The 15,294-nt window shown below is 55.4% G+C and overlaps 1 protein-coding gene across 1 annotated transcript in view; it reads right to left on the bottom strand.

The window, feature by feature from the left end:
* Nucleotides 1-762: 762 nt before the first annotated feature.
* Nucleotides 763-15,294, bottom strand: part of TCERG1L (transcription elongation regulator 1 like) — a 181,803-nt gene continuing 167,271 nt past the window's right edge. The window contains exons 10-12 of the mRNA XM_041743639.1: nucleotides 11,306-11,395; nucleotides 7,341-7,459; nucleotides 763-1,561 (exon numbers count right to left, since the gene is read on the bottom strand). Coding sequence (XP_041599573.1) covers nucleotides 1,405-1,561; nucleotides 7,341-7,459; nucleotides 11,306-11,395 — 366 coding nt within the window. The 3' untranslated portion in view covers nucleotides 763-1,404. The remainder of the gene's footprint in view (nucleotides 1,562-7,340; nucleotides 7,460-11,305; nucleotides 11,396-15,294) is intronic.

The raw sequence follows: 15,294 nt of genomic DNA, 5'->3' as shown, positions 1-15,294 counted from the left end.
TGCCCCGAAGAAGAGAGAACCCGGCCTTGCCCAATTACGCCCTAATACATGTGGCAGAAAGTGTCTTCCTCATTATATGGTCTCATTCATTTGGGGAATATAAAAAATAGTGAAAGGGAATAAAGGGAAAGGAGAGAAAAATGAGTGAAAATATCAGTGAGGGTGACAAACCATGAGCGACCCCTAACTCTGGGAAACGAATAAGGGGTAGTGGAAGGGGAAGAGGGTGGGGGGTTGGGGTGACTGGGTGATGGGATATGAGGGGGGCACTTGGCAGGATGAGCACTGGGTGTTATGCTCTATGTTGGCAAATTGAACTCCAATAAAAAAATTTAAAAAAATAAAAATTAAAATAAAATGCTCACTGTAGGAAAAAAAAAAGAAAGTGTCTTCCTGGAGCTGATGGAGGACGGGGCGGGTGAGGAGGTGGTGTCTGTGCACCAGGACGAGTGCAGGGTCTCTGAAAAGAGGCCCCGTACGCCACGCACTAAACATGCAACAATTGAGAGAACACGATTAAAAATTAGCTGGGGTTTCACCCCACATTGTTCCACCCAGGTTGAAAAGCCAGATTTTTATTTGTCCTTACTCAGCCTTTATGCTGAATATTCATACCAACATCTGCATGAATCTTTCAAAACAGAGCGTCTTCGTTGAAATACAGCTATGCCGCCAAAGATCGCGTCGGAAGTCTTACCCACAAAACCACACTGGTTTAAAATATTTATTAATTTAAAAAAAATTTAAAATTCTTTTTATACAAAGATGATGAGAAAAATCTCATGCAAACTCTGGGCATACAATAAAAATAACGCAAATATTAATATGATGATTTTGTACAAAATAATTCCATTTTAAGAAGGACCTCCGACAGTGCAGCTGCCCTCTCCGGGCCCGACGCCCCTCGGGGACCAGGCGATCCCCTCAGACTCCTGCAGGGGGTCCAGGGTCCACGTGTGGAGATGCTCACAGTTGTCACTATGATTGATGATGAATATCCTATTGCTACTACTCAGAACACGGGACCGAGACCTAGCACACTCGCGTAAGGAGCTCAGAATCGAAGGAACGCACGAAGGTTTTCAGAAAAGTTTCAGATAATTGGCTCAACTCATGAAAATGCCTGGAGATGGTTATAGATGTTTCTGCCTAGTTACAAACCTGCAGTGGATTTATAATTTGTATATATTACAAGTAATTTGCATAATTAAAACAATTAAGGGAGCGACCTACCATGGCAATTAGAAATGCATCAAACCCGGAACGTCGTACAAAAGAGAGCTTCAATATGAAACAGTAATCCTCCGAGACCTGCACGCGGCCCCGCTCGCGGCCACGCGGACGCCCGCACCCCTCGCCGCGCCCCCTCCACTCTGCACCTGTCTTACTGCACTTCTTACACACTCATCTCATTTTCCGTAGCCTGAGTCTGTTTTCCTTGTCCCGTTTCTTAAGGATAAGTATGAATTGGTTGAAAAAGTGCTCCTGGTCCTTCTTTTTTTGAACGAGTCGAAACCTCTGATCCCGGCCGTACTTCTCCGCAAACTCCTTAAACGTGGTCCTGAAAGACAAGAGCTTTTCTGAGCCTCCTCTGCCCTGGGAGTGGGTCGTAGGCTTCCTGAATGCCGCGGGCTCGCATCCCCGCAGGGCGTGGACAGGCCTTCTCTCAGGCCCAGCTGCTGTCCAGCCTCAGGGAGACGAGGAGAGGGCACAGGGCAGGTCAGAAACGGGAGCCCGACAGGCCGGGGGAACAGGGCAGGACCTGGAGCAAGTCGAGGGACAGGGCAGGACACGGGGCAGGTGATGGACAAAGGGCTGTCACGGTGGCCTCCCAGCCTGCCGCACGTGCTCCCATGCTGGTGTCTCCACAGGGCCTGGTGGGGTCCTGACCCCACTGCACCCCCTTATTGCTACATGGCAGGGCCTCTGGGAGTGAGCAGGGCCCGCCTCCTCGGCCCCCATCACCCCGAGGTGGCCCCCGCCCCCTGCACGGCAGGCCCTCCCTTGCTGCACTGGCCCCGAAGCCTACTCCTCCCTGGGCGTGGCTGTGACCTGTTTGGGGCAACTTGCCCTTGGCCAGGGTGCTTCACAGCCCTCATCACGGCCATGGCCACGGTAAGGCCCCACGGCACCCCCTCCTCGGCCACCCCCACCCCCCGCGGCTGGAAGCACCCGCTTGGTTTCACAGAAGGTCCTGAGTGTAGGGCCCAGGGGCCGCGTGTAGAAGACCCTGGGCTGCGGGGCCAGGGAGTCCCACGGAGTGGGGGGGCCAGCTCACAAGGCAAGAAGGGGACGTTCCTCGCAGGGACGAAGGGCACCTTGGCTAGCACGGGGTCCCCAAGCTGCCCTGCTCCAGGCCCGGGCTGCCCGCATCGGGGGGCCGGGGCTCGGTCCGGGGCATTTCCTTACCCCCCAGCTCTCTTTGCAGAGAACTTCACCTCCTGTCGTGGATGGGAAATTCTTGTAATTCTGTGATATGATCTCCCCACTGTTCTACACGGGACAAGAGCGTGGACGACAGGCTCATCCCATTGCCACCAGCCTCCCTCCTCCTTGTCCGCCGCTCCCTCCCTGTCAGGCTTCAGGCTCTTCCCTGCTCACAGGCTCCTCAGGGGGAAAGCGCTTCTCTCTGGTGCTCTCTCCCCTCTTCCCGCTGCCCTCCTTGCTCCCGACTGAGGCCTGTGACCCCCAGAACCACAGGTTGGCCTCTCCTCACCCCCAAGCTCCACGTCGGGAGGTGGGGCCTTTGGGATGCGGGTGGAGCTCCCACACGGGGTTAGTGCCCTTGTCAAGGGACCCCTCCCTGCTCCGTCCCATGTGGGGACACGAGGAGTGGGGGTAGGCGGCCGCCTGGGAGCCTGGGTGGGCCTCACAAGACCCCACACCACTGGGGCCCTGACCTTGGGCTTCCGGCCTCCGGAACTGTGAGAACTAATTATGTGTTGCTGAAGGCCCCTGGTTTGCAGTACTTTAAGCAGCTCAGATGAGCTAAGGCCCTGCTTCCTCCCTCTCTCCCTCCCTTCCTTCCTTCCTTCCTTCCTTCCTTCCTTCCTTCCTTCCTTCCTTCCTATCTTCCTTCCTTCCATCCTTCCTTCCAAGATGAGGACCACAGGGGCTTGTTACTTTCTTCACTTGTGTGGATAGCAGCCTAAGCATTTTCCAGTTAGGCGCTGGGCACAGGTCCTGCCTACACAGTCCTACTCTGGGCACTTCCGAAAAGAAGTGTCCCTGAAAAGAAAGAGAGAGTGACAAACCTGTGGCCCCACAGCCATGCACGAGGGGACAGCCTGGCTTTTACTGGCCCTGATGAACTGTCCAGCGGGCCCGGGGAGCCCCGAGTCAGGGGCACGGCAGGCCCATCCTCCCTCTGGCACTGGGGACAAAGCCCACCTGTAGGTGAAGGAGGCAGCCACGTGGCCTGCCAGAGGGAGCTCAGGGTGCACATCCATCCCACAGCCTGACTGGAAGCCCACGGGGAGGTCCCCTGAGGCCCCTCGCCCCATCCCAAGGCTCCGAGAGCTGGGCTGGGTGGGGTGCTGGCTCAGACTGTCTCTGTAGCTGTGGTGACAGGGTCTGAGCCCACTGTAATGCCAGAGGTGCCAAGCCCTGAGAGGCTGCTTCTAGGGAAGCTCAGATGGCCTGTGTTTAGTTCTCCTGGCCGTCCAGTGTGCAGAGACTGGGACTGCACGCATTCTACTAGGATGCCTAAGGACCAGTGGGAGGAAAAGCTCAAGAAGTTGGAAAAAGTCTTGAAACTGTTGCAAAATAAGCTATTTTGACGTAAAAAATAGTTTAATAATCATAAAAGTACATATGCACAATAGTCACTGATTTTCCTTATGTGTGATCTTTCTCCTAACCGCTCAGTGCATTTTGAGTATTTTTTCCTTTGTCTTCATAACAGGAGGGGAAATGTGTTGGCTTATTGTCAACACTTCACCAATGGACAGACCGGGAACATTACTTAAGTGTTCTTGATGATGATGTGGTGACAGTGATGATGACGGCGATGGTAGTGATGGTGGTGATGGTGGTGATGGTGGTTATGATGGTGATGATGGTGGTGATGGTGATGGTGGTGATGATGGTGGTGATGGTGGTGATGGTGGTGATGGTGGTGATGATGGTGATGGTAGTTAGAGTGGTGGTGATGATGGTGGTGATGGTGGTGATGGTGGTGATGGTGGTGGTGGTGATGGTGGTGGTGGTGATGGTGGTGGTGGTGATGGTGGTGGTGGTGATGGTGGTGATGGTAGTGATGGTGGTGATGATGGTGGTGATGATGGTGATGATGGTGGTGATGATGGTGATGATGGTGGTGATGATGGTGATGCTGGTGATGATGGTGGTGATGGTAGTTAGAGTGGTGGTGATGGTGCTGATGATGGTGATGGTGGTAATGATGATGGTGATGATGGTGGTGATGGTGGTGGTGATGATGGTGATGGTGGTGATGATGGTGATGATGGTGGTGATGATGGTGATGATGGTGGTGATGGTGGTGGTGATGATGGTGATGATGATGGTGGTGATGATGGTGATGGTGGTAATGATGGTGTTGGTAGTTATAGTGGTGGTGATGATGGTGATGATGGTGATGATGGTGGTGATGGTTGTGATGGTGGTGATGATGGTGATGGTAGTTATAGTGGTGGTGATGATGGTGGTGATGGTGGTGATGGTGGTGGTGGTGATGGTGGTGATGGTAGTGATGGTGGTGATGGTGGTGATGATGGTGGTGATGGTGGTGATGATGGTGGTGATGGTGGTGGTGGTGGTGATGATGGTGGTGATGGTGGTGATGGTGGTGGTGGTGATGGTGGTGATGGTGGTGATGGTGGTGATGATGGTGGTGATGCTGGTGGTGGTGGTGATGGTGGTGCTGATGGTGATGATGGTGATGATGGTGGTGATGGTGATGGTGGTGATGATGGTGGTGATGGTGGTGGTGGTGATGGTGGTGGTGGTGATGATGGTGATGGTGGTGATGGTGGTGATGGTGGTGATGGTGGTGATGATGGTGATGGTAGTTATAGTGGTGGTGTGTGATGGTGGTGATGGTGGTGATGGAGTGGTGAGGTATGATGGTGGTGATGATGATGATGTGGTGATGGTGGTGGTGGTGATGGTGGTGATGGTGGTGATGATGGTGATGATGGTGGTGATGATGGTGATGGTGGTGATGGTGGTGATGATGGTGGTGATGGGTGATGTGGTGATGGTAGTGATGGTGGTGATGATGGTGATGTGGTGATGGTTGGTGGATGGTGGTGATGGTGGTGATGGTGGTAGATGGTGATGGTTGATGGTGTGATGTGGATGATGGTGGATGTGGGTGATGGTGGTGTGTGAGTGGTGGTGTGGGGTGATGGTGGTGGTGTGATGAGGTGGTGAGTGAGTGTGTGATGGTGGTGTGATGGTGGTGATGGTGGTGTGGTGGTTGTGATGGTGGTGGTGATGGTGTGATGGTGGTGATGGTGGTGGTGATGGTGGATGGTGGGTTGGTGGTGGTGGTGATGTGTGTGGTGATGTGGTGGTGATGGTGGTGGTGGTGATGGTGGTGATGGTGTGATGGTGGTGGTGGTGGTGGTGGTGATGGTGATGATGGTGATGATGGTGATGATGATGGTGATGGTAGTGATGGTGGTGATGATGATGATGTGGTGATGGTGGTAATGATGGTGGTGATGGTGGTGGTGGTGGTGATGGTGGTGATGGTGGTAATGATGGTGGTGGTGGTGATGATGGTGATTATGGTGGTGATGGTGGTGATGATGGTGATGGTGGTAATGATGGTGGTGATGGTGATGATGGTGATGGTGGTAATGATGGTGGTGATGGTGATGATGGTGATGGTGGTGGTGGGCATCTCTTTTACCAAACTCCTTCCACCTGACAGGCGCCATGTTTGTTTCCCTGCCTGTACCCCCCAAGGAGTCTGCTGCGGCTGTCCTGCCTACAGATGAAGCCGGAAGCTCAGAAAGGCGCAGTGCCTGCCCCCACTGCAGGGCTGGGGAGGGGCAGATTGGGCTGTGCCCTGAGGAAGATGCTCCCCATCAACTTCTCTCTCCTAGGGTCACCATGTGGGGGACACAGAAAAGCCAGTGTTCTCATCTCTAACGGTAGAAAATCACAATTTACAAAGGTGTAGGTGCACGCTTGCTTTTCTAGATTAGCATTTTGTGGTGGGGATAATTCATGCTACATTTTCTCCTGTTCAGAGAATATCTGCCCTTTAAATACTTGCAGTTTTATAAGGACCGTGTTACCGACACCCAGTTACCGACCAGGAGAACTAAACAATTATCGACCAAAATATGGGAGCCTCGGTCTTCATAGAAAGCGAACATCAACTAAGATCTATTTTAAAAATAAAGTTGGGTTTCCTGGGTGGCTCAGTCGGGAAAGCGTCTGCCTTCAGCTCAGGTCATGATCTAAAGGTTCCCGCTTAGCAGGAAGCCTGCTTCTCCCTCTGCCTGCTGCTCCCCCGCTTGTGCTCTCTCTCTTTCTCTCTATCAGATAAATAAATAAAATCTTAAAAATAATGTCATATTTATGCATTACTATTAAAATGGTATTTTAATACTAATGCATAAACGTCCATTTAGACATAATATCCCAACCCTAAATAAAACTAAACCGAAATCATTTTTTGGCTTATAAAAGTTATAGTTCTATAATTCTAAAAGTAGTACATGTTCATTACTTTTTAAATATCAGTCAGTGAAAGCCAATTTTAAGAAGAGTTAAATCCATGTGTCTTTCTAATCTTTAATCTTTAACGTCTACTTTCCTATCAGTTTATTGTATTTCATGGGAGTGATGCCAGGTTATTCTAGGTGAGTTTTGGCAGCAGGATCCCTTGGCCCATTGGTCCCGGGGTGGGTACCTTCTCTTTGCCCCCGGCCGGTGGGAGGGGGAAGGCATCTGGAACCTAGCCGGGGGCGGGGGGGCGTATTTTACTGCTGCTGTTTGTGTTCTGTACGTTTAGTCTCCGATCCCTAGTTCAGAAGTTAGACCTCCTCTCTGCGCGCTGACCTACTGATTAGGTATTTAGATCGTGGACTCAGGGCTGCCTCGCTGGAAAACCAGGCGGCGGAAGGAGGGACTGTGACCCATGGGGGAAGCTAAGAGCCCAGGGTGGAGCCAGAGGCTCCCTCACCCCCAGCCCCCAGCACAGAGGAGGCAGCTTCCCCCTCCAGCAGGTCCTCACGCTCTCGCGTGGGGCATCTAGGGGACATCAGGTGACGAGGTTGACCCGAGACAACCTGTAAAAAGCCCTCTCACAGTCACGGGCCTGTTTCCAGCCTGGAGAGAGCCTGGCATTTCTGTCTCCATACCTGGGTGACACTTTAGATTCCTCCAGAAGTTTTTTGAATTCTTCTTTGGCTAGCAGCAGTTTGCTTTTCTTTTCCTTGTATTCCTCTTTTATCCTTGTCTTGACAAACTGTTCAAATATCTTAAAACACACACACACAAGTATTACAAGGTTGCGCATCAGAAATGAAATCTTGGTTTTCAAACACAACACAGAAGAACGGCGAGAGAGTCTGTGGTCAAGCCTCTCTCCTCCCCATGGCGGGCTTGCAGCCGCAGCCCTCTCGCAGAGGCACGCTCACTGTCGCAGCCAGGCGCCTGCATAACAAAGTCCGGGTCCTCACGGTCCCCCCCAGGGCCTGTGGGAGCCCGTGAGGGTCCAGGCACCATGCCCCGCTGCCCCCGTGGTTCTGGTTTTGGGGCACCGTGAGCACCTCCTACCGTCATGCACTGTCTGGCCGACGGCCACATCACTACCAGTAGTCCCAGCGACACGTGAGATCGTCTAATCTGTTCTAGTCTATTCCTATAGTGACCCAATTGGCATCGGAGTCTCCAAACCTGATTTTACCTCCGTGAAAAGAAGGTCGACCCAGCATCTCTGTTTCCCCACCCTCTAGTCCCCATTTGTGAGGATGGGGGTCTGGTCACCAGGGGGCTCGTGTGGACACGGCAAGCATCCCCCGGGGACATCACGGAGCCTCCAGGTGAGCACACCCACAGGGAGACGTGACCCTCAGACACTGCACTAACCCCAGTCTGACAGGATGTGGATCTGGAAAGCTAACCCAACAGGAAAACCCCTTTCCCTGGCCTAAAGGGTTCGGCAGGCAGGTGCATGACGCCCCCAGGGCTGCATCTCTTGCACGGTGGCAGCCAACATAGTCACACGACGCCACGGAGACTCGAGCTCCACGAAGTGCTCCTCCCTCGATGGCATGGAGGCGGCTCATTGTTCCAGTATCAGAAAGTTGTCATTTATACACCAGAGCCTAAAGGGGGTGGAGACAGCTGTTTCATTCCTAATGTCATCGGAGCCTCAAGAGTGTTAAGAAGGAAAACATCAGCGATGATTTGAATGTGTGCACAAGCATAAATAAAAAGATCAATAAACACCGCACAAGTGACCCTGGAAGGCCAAGAAACTGCGCTTCTGTACCAGCCGGATCGGCGGCCGCTGCAGCCACAGCAGGCACGAGAGTCTGACCCCAGGGCTCTGGGCGTCCCCCGCGGCCCGGCCCGGAGCCACTGCAGGAGGACACTCGGCTCCAGGAGCCTCACAGGGCTGCAGATCCTGAAGCATCCAGGAGCAGGACCTAAGCTGAGGGCGCAGGCGTATTTAGTGAAGCGAGGACGGGCTCGGCTCATTTCACCTCCGAGGCACGTGGTGTGCAAGCTCTCCAGTTGTCTTATGATTTAAACTTGTAAAAAAAAAAAAGGTCCATGAAGGGTTATTATCCAAATAAGAGCATGTGGTTCCATCATTAGTCAGAGCTTTGCTCTATTAATTTTAAATCTGGACGGAAGAAACCCTGCCCGGCGGAGGGGCTGGAGGCTGCGGGGAGCCCTGCTCCTCTGATCCCTGCACCGCTCGCCCATCCGACCCCAGTCCTCTCGCCTTGGCTCTCGCGCCCGGTTAGGCTGCTGAAGTTTCACGTAGCGAGTTTTCCTTCCCTCTTTGACAAATCACCCTGGTTCCGTCCAACGCGGGACATGACTTTTTAAAAGAGATTCCGTTGGCCGTTACCGCCTCGTGGCGTGATCTGCCCTAGTAAAGGGAAAACTCTGATGCCGTGGAAACGGGTCTGATGAGCGTTGCCCGACCCCTTCTCTCTTTTTGGGCTCCTCACTTCTCCATGCAGCCCCCGGGGGGAGCGTGGGGGCGGTTTGCCCAGCAGGAGCTTTAGCCTCCTCCTGGAAACGCCACGTGACAGCAGGTCCGGTGCAGCTTCCCAGCCTGACACTTGCCATCAATGCACCTGTAAGCAGGGCTGGGGCTCCGGATGGTCCGAATATTGTTCCCTTCACGTGCGTGCACAGCCCCAGCCCCGGTGCCCAGAGGAGCTGCAACCTTCCCCGGGGTCGCAGGCGGTTCCTCTTGCAAACACGGGCACTTGATCGGAGGGCTCCCTGACGCGGCGCGCGTGGGCTGCTGGGGAGGCCGGCGTCCCGCTCTCCCCCATCGGGCCTCTGGGGAAGCAGGCTGCGGTCTGGCACCACCGGCCCAAGGTGTCCGAGGGGTGGCTCCACAGGGGTGTTTGAAGGAGTTCCCCAAATAGTGCACTCGGGGGGTGAGCTGACCTTCCAGTGTGGTCTGTGTGCAGGGCCAGGTCCAGGCGTGGCCTGGAGGCCCAGCCCCGTCCGGCCGGCTCCTGCTGCTCTGGCCACGGCTGGACCCACAGCCCCTCCGAGCTCCCGAGCCTGAATCCTGGGCAGGAGGACGCTCCCGAATCGGGAGAAACCAGTTCAACTCAACAGCAACCTGGGCCCGTGCATTCCACTTGCTCAGAGACGGGCCTTTTCTTTAAGGGTGTGGGGGGCCTTGCCTCCTCTGCTTCCTTCAAAGGGGCCAATGGCCTCTAACAGCTCCCATGAACCGGAGGGGACGGCGCTGACCACCTGAGTCGGTGAAAGCACAGTCCACAGACGCGCGACGGTCGCAGACGTGAGCCACAGGCAACCTTTACCGTGGCAGAAGAACCGAGCAAGCTCCTTACGTGTTTGCAGAGCTGAGTTGTCGGACGGGTCGGTCTCCCACATCGCAGCACCACGGTGACATGAGACCCGTGATGAACGTCTGCAGTTTCCTTCAGATTCTGTCCTAGTCTAACCTCACCTGACTCTGTTGTAACATTTTCCCCCCCTTTGGAGCCATTTCACACATTTTCCAATGTTTCTTTCTGACAAATACAACTCAGCTGGAACGCAACAAAAGGATCATTAATTCTACATTCTTCAAAGATGCAAGGTCTGCATCCTAAGGTGGCCAATCCAGGACCATCCCAACCGCCAGCCTGCGCCGGCCGGGGCGGGCGCTCTGCATCGTGGGGCCGTCGGGGAGTCCGCAGGCCTGAGGCCCTGACTAGTTCGCGCTTCGCTGACCGTCCCGGTGTGCTCTGGAAGGAATTTCACGCCAGGATGGAATGGGAAGTAACTAGCCCCTCCGTCCTCCTGGCTCCAGGCTTTCCCAGTCTCTGCTGTGCGACACCTCGCAGGCCGTGGTGACCGAGCCCATCGCTGAAGTGGCTCTGGGGCCTTGTGATCTCCGTGGTTGCTCTCGATGGCCACGTGCATCGTGTCACCCTCAAAGGGCAGCGGGAGGCAGAGACAGGAATGGAACGGGACCCAGAGACGTGGACGTCGGGCCCTTCGGACTGTGCCCCAGGGACCACCCGGGTCCCCGCTGGGCTGCACAAGCTTGTACATCACGGCTTCAGCTCCTCCCTTCGCAGTCGGCACGGCCTGGCCGTGTCTGTCTGCAGAATCTGGGAAGAGTGTGGGCTTCACGACCTACTTTGTCAACAAGCCAGGGTGGACCCATCAGGTTAACAGGTCCTCCAGGCCAGCTGCCTCCCCCCCATTCCTGCCCTTTCTGGGGACCTGTTTCTAGAACCTCCCTCCCTGACGTGTGCTCCTACCGTTCCCTGGACCCTGTTCGCATTCATTGCTATTAGGTAAGACCTTACGCCTTCCTCATGCCCACCCCCCTGCGGCGTGCTCAGTGTGCCCGGCGTGTGCGTTTCCATCTGTGAATGGGGCTATCTGTCCTATGGGGTCACCAGCAGCCGGGTTGCTAAGAACAGGTGGGGGGAACCTTCCTCCGCACCTGTCACCGCTGCCGCATGCAAGCTCACAAGCTGCAAACCCGCCCGTCCGACGAGTCGGACACGACAGGCAGCTGCGGGCCGGCACGCGTCTCACATCACGCCAGCGCTGCGTGTCCAGAGCCCGCCGCCACGCCCCGCCACCGCCACCGCCACCGCATTACCTGTTTCCGCTCCTCAGAGTTTAGCAGGAGGTAGCGTGGATCAAACACGATTTTATGTAATTCTTTCTCCCAGGTAGAAAACGCGGACACCTGAAGGAAGACATTCAACAGAGTTGCTTTTAGCATCTGCCGCTGAGCCTGACATCGAGCTCAAATGATCAACCGCGGAAAACAGCATCAAGGGGCCGTGGGCTCGGCGACCGGCTTGTGTGAAAGCCTTACACGCCGCAACCTCTCTGGGAAATCAATACTTAGAGCATTGGAAAATTTAATTTCTGCACTCACGACACTGCTTCTTCTGGATTTCTTCCAGGGCCACGCGGCCTTGATCGGAAGCCCCCGTCACACCTGCGGAGCCGGGCCATTCCGGAATGCCACGTCTCGGAGGCAGGGACGTTTGCAAGAATTTTCACAACGCCGCGGCCCGTGACCGGGGGCAGCTTCTTGCACACAGTCTGAGTTCAGCATAATTGTAGGTGGTTTTTTTTTTATTTGTAGGTGATTTTTAATCAATATTTAAACCTTCTTAGGTGGGTCTTTTTTTTTTTTTTTTTTAGACCAACTATTTTTACTTTACGGGAGTTTTAGATCTACGGACAAGTCATGAGACTATTACGAGCTGACCACGTGTCCTGCCCAGTTTCCTGCACCGTGAACACCTTACCTTGGAATGGACGCTAGATTCGTCTACGCTACTGTTAACCAAGGTCCACACTTAAGACTTCCTTCAGGGTTTCCTCCCCCCGGGGTCCCACTCGGGCCACCGCATGACAGCTAAGGTCCCGCGTCCGCAGGTCCCTCTGGGCTGGGGCAGCCTCTCAGACTTTCCCTGTCGTGTTGACCGTACGGTGCTGGTCAGGTTCATAAGATGCCCCTTGTGCTGGACTCAGCTTAGCTTGGCTCATGATTAGACTGGGGTTCGGGTGGGGTTCGGGTTCTGGGGGAAGAACCCAGAGCCAGGTGCCACCGTCATCATGTCGCCTCCAGGTACTTACTGTCGCCATGACTACGGCTGTCGGTGCGGGTCCAGCAACCTGGCTGAGGATGCACTGACCAGCTCTGCCCTCCTCAAATTCACCCTCTGTCCCCACTGCCGGCCGTGCTCCTGGGGGGACATCGCTTTGTGCAGCCCACTCTCGGGGCTGTGCTCCACCTCCCGAGGGGGACGTGCCCAAATCAGGTTATCTGGGATTCCGAGCCGCATGGCCACCCGTTTCCCCAGGGTTACTTATTTATTCCATCAGGTACTCGTATCACTACAGACTCATGGATATTTTTGCTCCAATACTTCCAGTGTCGGCCACTGAGCTTTTCTGCCTGGCACCTGTGTGCCTTGGGCAACCCCGTCGTCTCTGGGCGGGTCGGGGCCGGGGGGCTCCCTGATTTCCTGGAACCCCAAGTGCTCCGGCCTCACGTGTGTATCTCCTGCCTCAGCCCTAGAACCAGACGGTTCTCCAAGAACCCCCGGGGTTTTTGTTGTTGTTGAGAACGAATCAGAAACCGTGATCTGGTGCTGAGTGCGGGACGCGCAGCTTCTAGCCGCCCGCCCCCGCCCCTGCTGACAGAGCAAGGAAATGTTTAAGTCATTTACAGAATAATTTATTCACTTAAAAACATTGACCAAGTATTGACTCTGCTGTAGGCTCCAGGCTGCGTGAGAGAACTCGTGGGGGAGTCAAGGCCCCCGACACCAGAGCCCAGGATCTGGGCTGAGGCAGAGAAGGAAGCCTGCGGTCAGCCGGGGGGCCTTTGTGCCCGAGTGGAGACGTGCCCGGGCGCTGGGGGCCACGGGGAAGGGGCCCCTCCACCAGCCCAGGGATGCATTTCTGGGGCAGCCCCCTCCTGGAGCGTGCACACTCATCAGGCCTCTGAAGGGCTGGGGGCACGTCCAGGACGGGCTGTCTGGGGTGCAGAGGTCAGGTCCATGAGCTGGGCATGAGGGAGCTGCCAGGGGGTGAGTGCGGCCGGGGCTGGAGGAGCGTCCCGGGCACACAGAGGAAGCTGCGCCTCATCTCGGGAGCCACGGTCCTGTGTGACGTGCACTTCAGGAAGGCTCCTCGGGGGCCTGGGTGGGAATGAGCCCCTGGGCCCGGAGGAGAGCGGACGCCAACCTGCAGCTTACAGCCCCTCACCTCTTGCTTTTGGACACGTGCAAGGATTCCCGGTAAATTCTATTTTAATAAACATGTGCGTTACTTAGCACAGCACAACCTGCCAATTCTTTAAAATTGACACTTTCTCCCTTTACTAATAAAAATAGGGACGCCCAGGGGGCTCAACGGTGGAGCCCCTGCCTTAGGCCCAGGGCGTGACCCCGGGGTCCCAGGATCGAGTCCCACATTGGGATCCCTGCAGGGAGCCTGCTTCTCCCCCTGCCTGTGTCTCTACCTCTGTCTCTGTGTCTCTCATAGATGAATAAATAAAATCTTTAAAAATAAATAGATAGGGATCCCTGGGTGGCGCAGCGGTTTGGCGCCTGCCTTTGGCCCAGGGCGCGATCCTGGAGACCCGGGATCAAATCCCACGTCGGGCTCCCGGTGCATGGAGCCTGCTTCTCCCTCTGCCTGTGTCTCTGCCTCTCTCTCTCTCTCTCTCTGTATGACTAACAAAAATAAATAATTAAAAAAATAAAAAATAAAAAAATAAATAAATAGATAGATAAATAAATAAATAAATAAATAAATAAATAAATAATAGAAAGTGCGCCTTTTTAAAAAAATATTCACGAGCTCTATTCCTGGGCAGGAATCCAGAGATGTTCCTCCGAGGGCCGAGGATGTGGTAAGATGGGGACAGGCCCCAGGGACCGGGGGCAGGGTGCCCGGGGCCGCGGCCAGGCAGTCCGATCCCATCGTCCTCTGGCTCCTGCCCGCAGCTACTTTAAGGCAGTTACGGAGGGAAACTGTGGGCAGCCTCAACTCAGCCCAAACAAAGGGGCTCCTGTCCCCTGGGGTGGGGACCGGTGGGCACCCCAGTCTCCGCCCACTAGGGAAGGCCGAGCCTGGCTTAGAATCGCTGGTGTCACCTAACTAACTGCAGTGTTTTGAGGCTTTCTGTAGTTCTAGACGTGCAATAAAATCATTTAAAAAAAATTAATAACATATGGTTGCCTCTGAAGGAATTTTCAATCTGTCAGGCGAGACAAGCCGCCTCTACAAGGGCTGCAATCTACGGAGACAACAGGTATTGGCGTATTCCCGGAGAGCCACGCTACCGGGTGCCGTGGTTGAGAGAGGGACAGGCAGGCGTGGGACCTGGGGCCGGGGTCAGAGCAGAGGGAAGGAGGGAACAGGCCCCTTCCCTGCCTGCGGGGGGCACGGCCTTGTCCCTGAGACGCACCCACTCCCGGAGGACTCCGGGTAACCGCAGTTAGATGGAGCGTGAGGATTGCTTGGGATAAAAGCCTGACGTCGCTGGGCCTGGGCCTCCCACGTCCCCCAAGGTGGTGTCTGGGTGAGTGCATCCCACGGGGCGGGGATGAGGCCTGCCCCCTCGTGCTGGGTGCGGGCAGGGGCCATCCTGAGCCCCAGGGCCACCAGGCCACCGTGGCTCCTTCTCCAGAGTCTGCAGGTGAGACCGGGTCTGCGTCACGTCCTGTAACATCCTCGGGGACGACCCCGGCCTATTCACGGGCCTCCATTCTCCAGGGAGGGGATTATGCAGGGGGTGCACCCTGGGGGGACCCGAGGATCCCGCCCCCTCCCGGCAGGAGCGTGCGCTGCTACCCCTCACTTACATCTAAGCTCAGGCTTCTTTGGCTCTGGCACTTGCACACGACTGGGCGCTTGAGCAGGAAGCCGTCAGCCACCCTGCAGCCCTGTGTGCGGCCTGGCTGCGCCCTGAGCCCGTTCTGACTCCCTGCCTTCCCCGTGTCAGCTCCTGCCATCATCCGGCCACGTCGTGGGAGCCGGCCTCCGGGAGACTGGGTGCCGTCCGGCCCTCGCTGGGGCGCCCTCCTCGGCCCTCGGGCACATTCTTTATTTCCTGCA

Source organism: Vulpes lagopus, chromosome 2, assembly GCF_018345385.1.
Source record: "Vulpes lagopus strain Blue_001 chromosome 2, ASM1834538v1, whole genome shotgun sequence".
In the NCBI taxonomy this organism is placed as follows: Eukaryota; Metazoa; Chordata; class Mammalia; order Carnivora; family Canidae; genus Vulpes; species Vulpes lagopus.
This window is presented reverse-complemented; position numbering and strand designations above follow the sequence as displayed.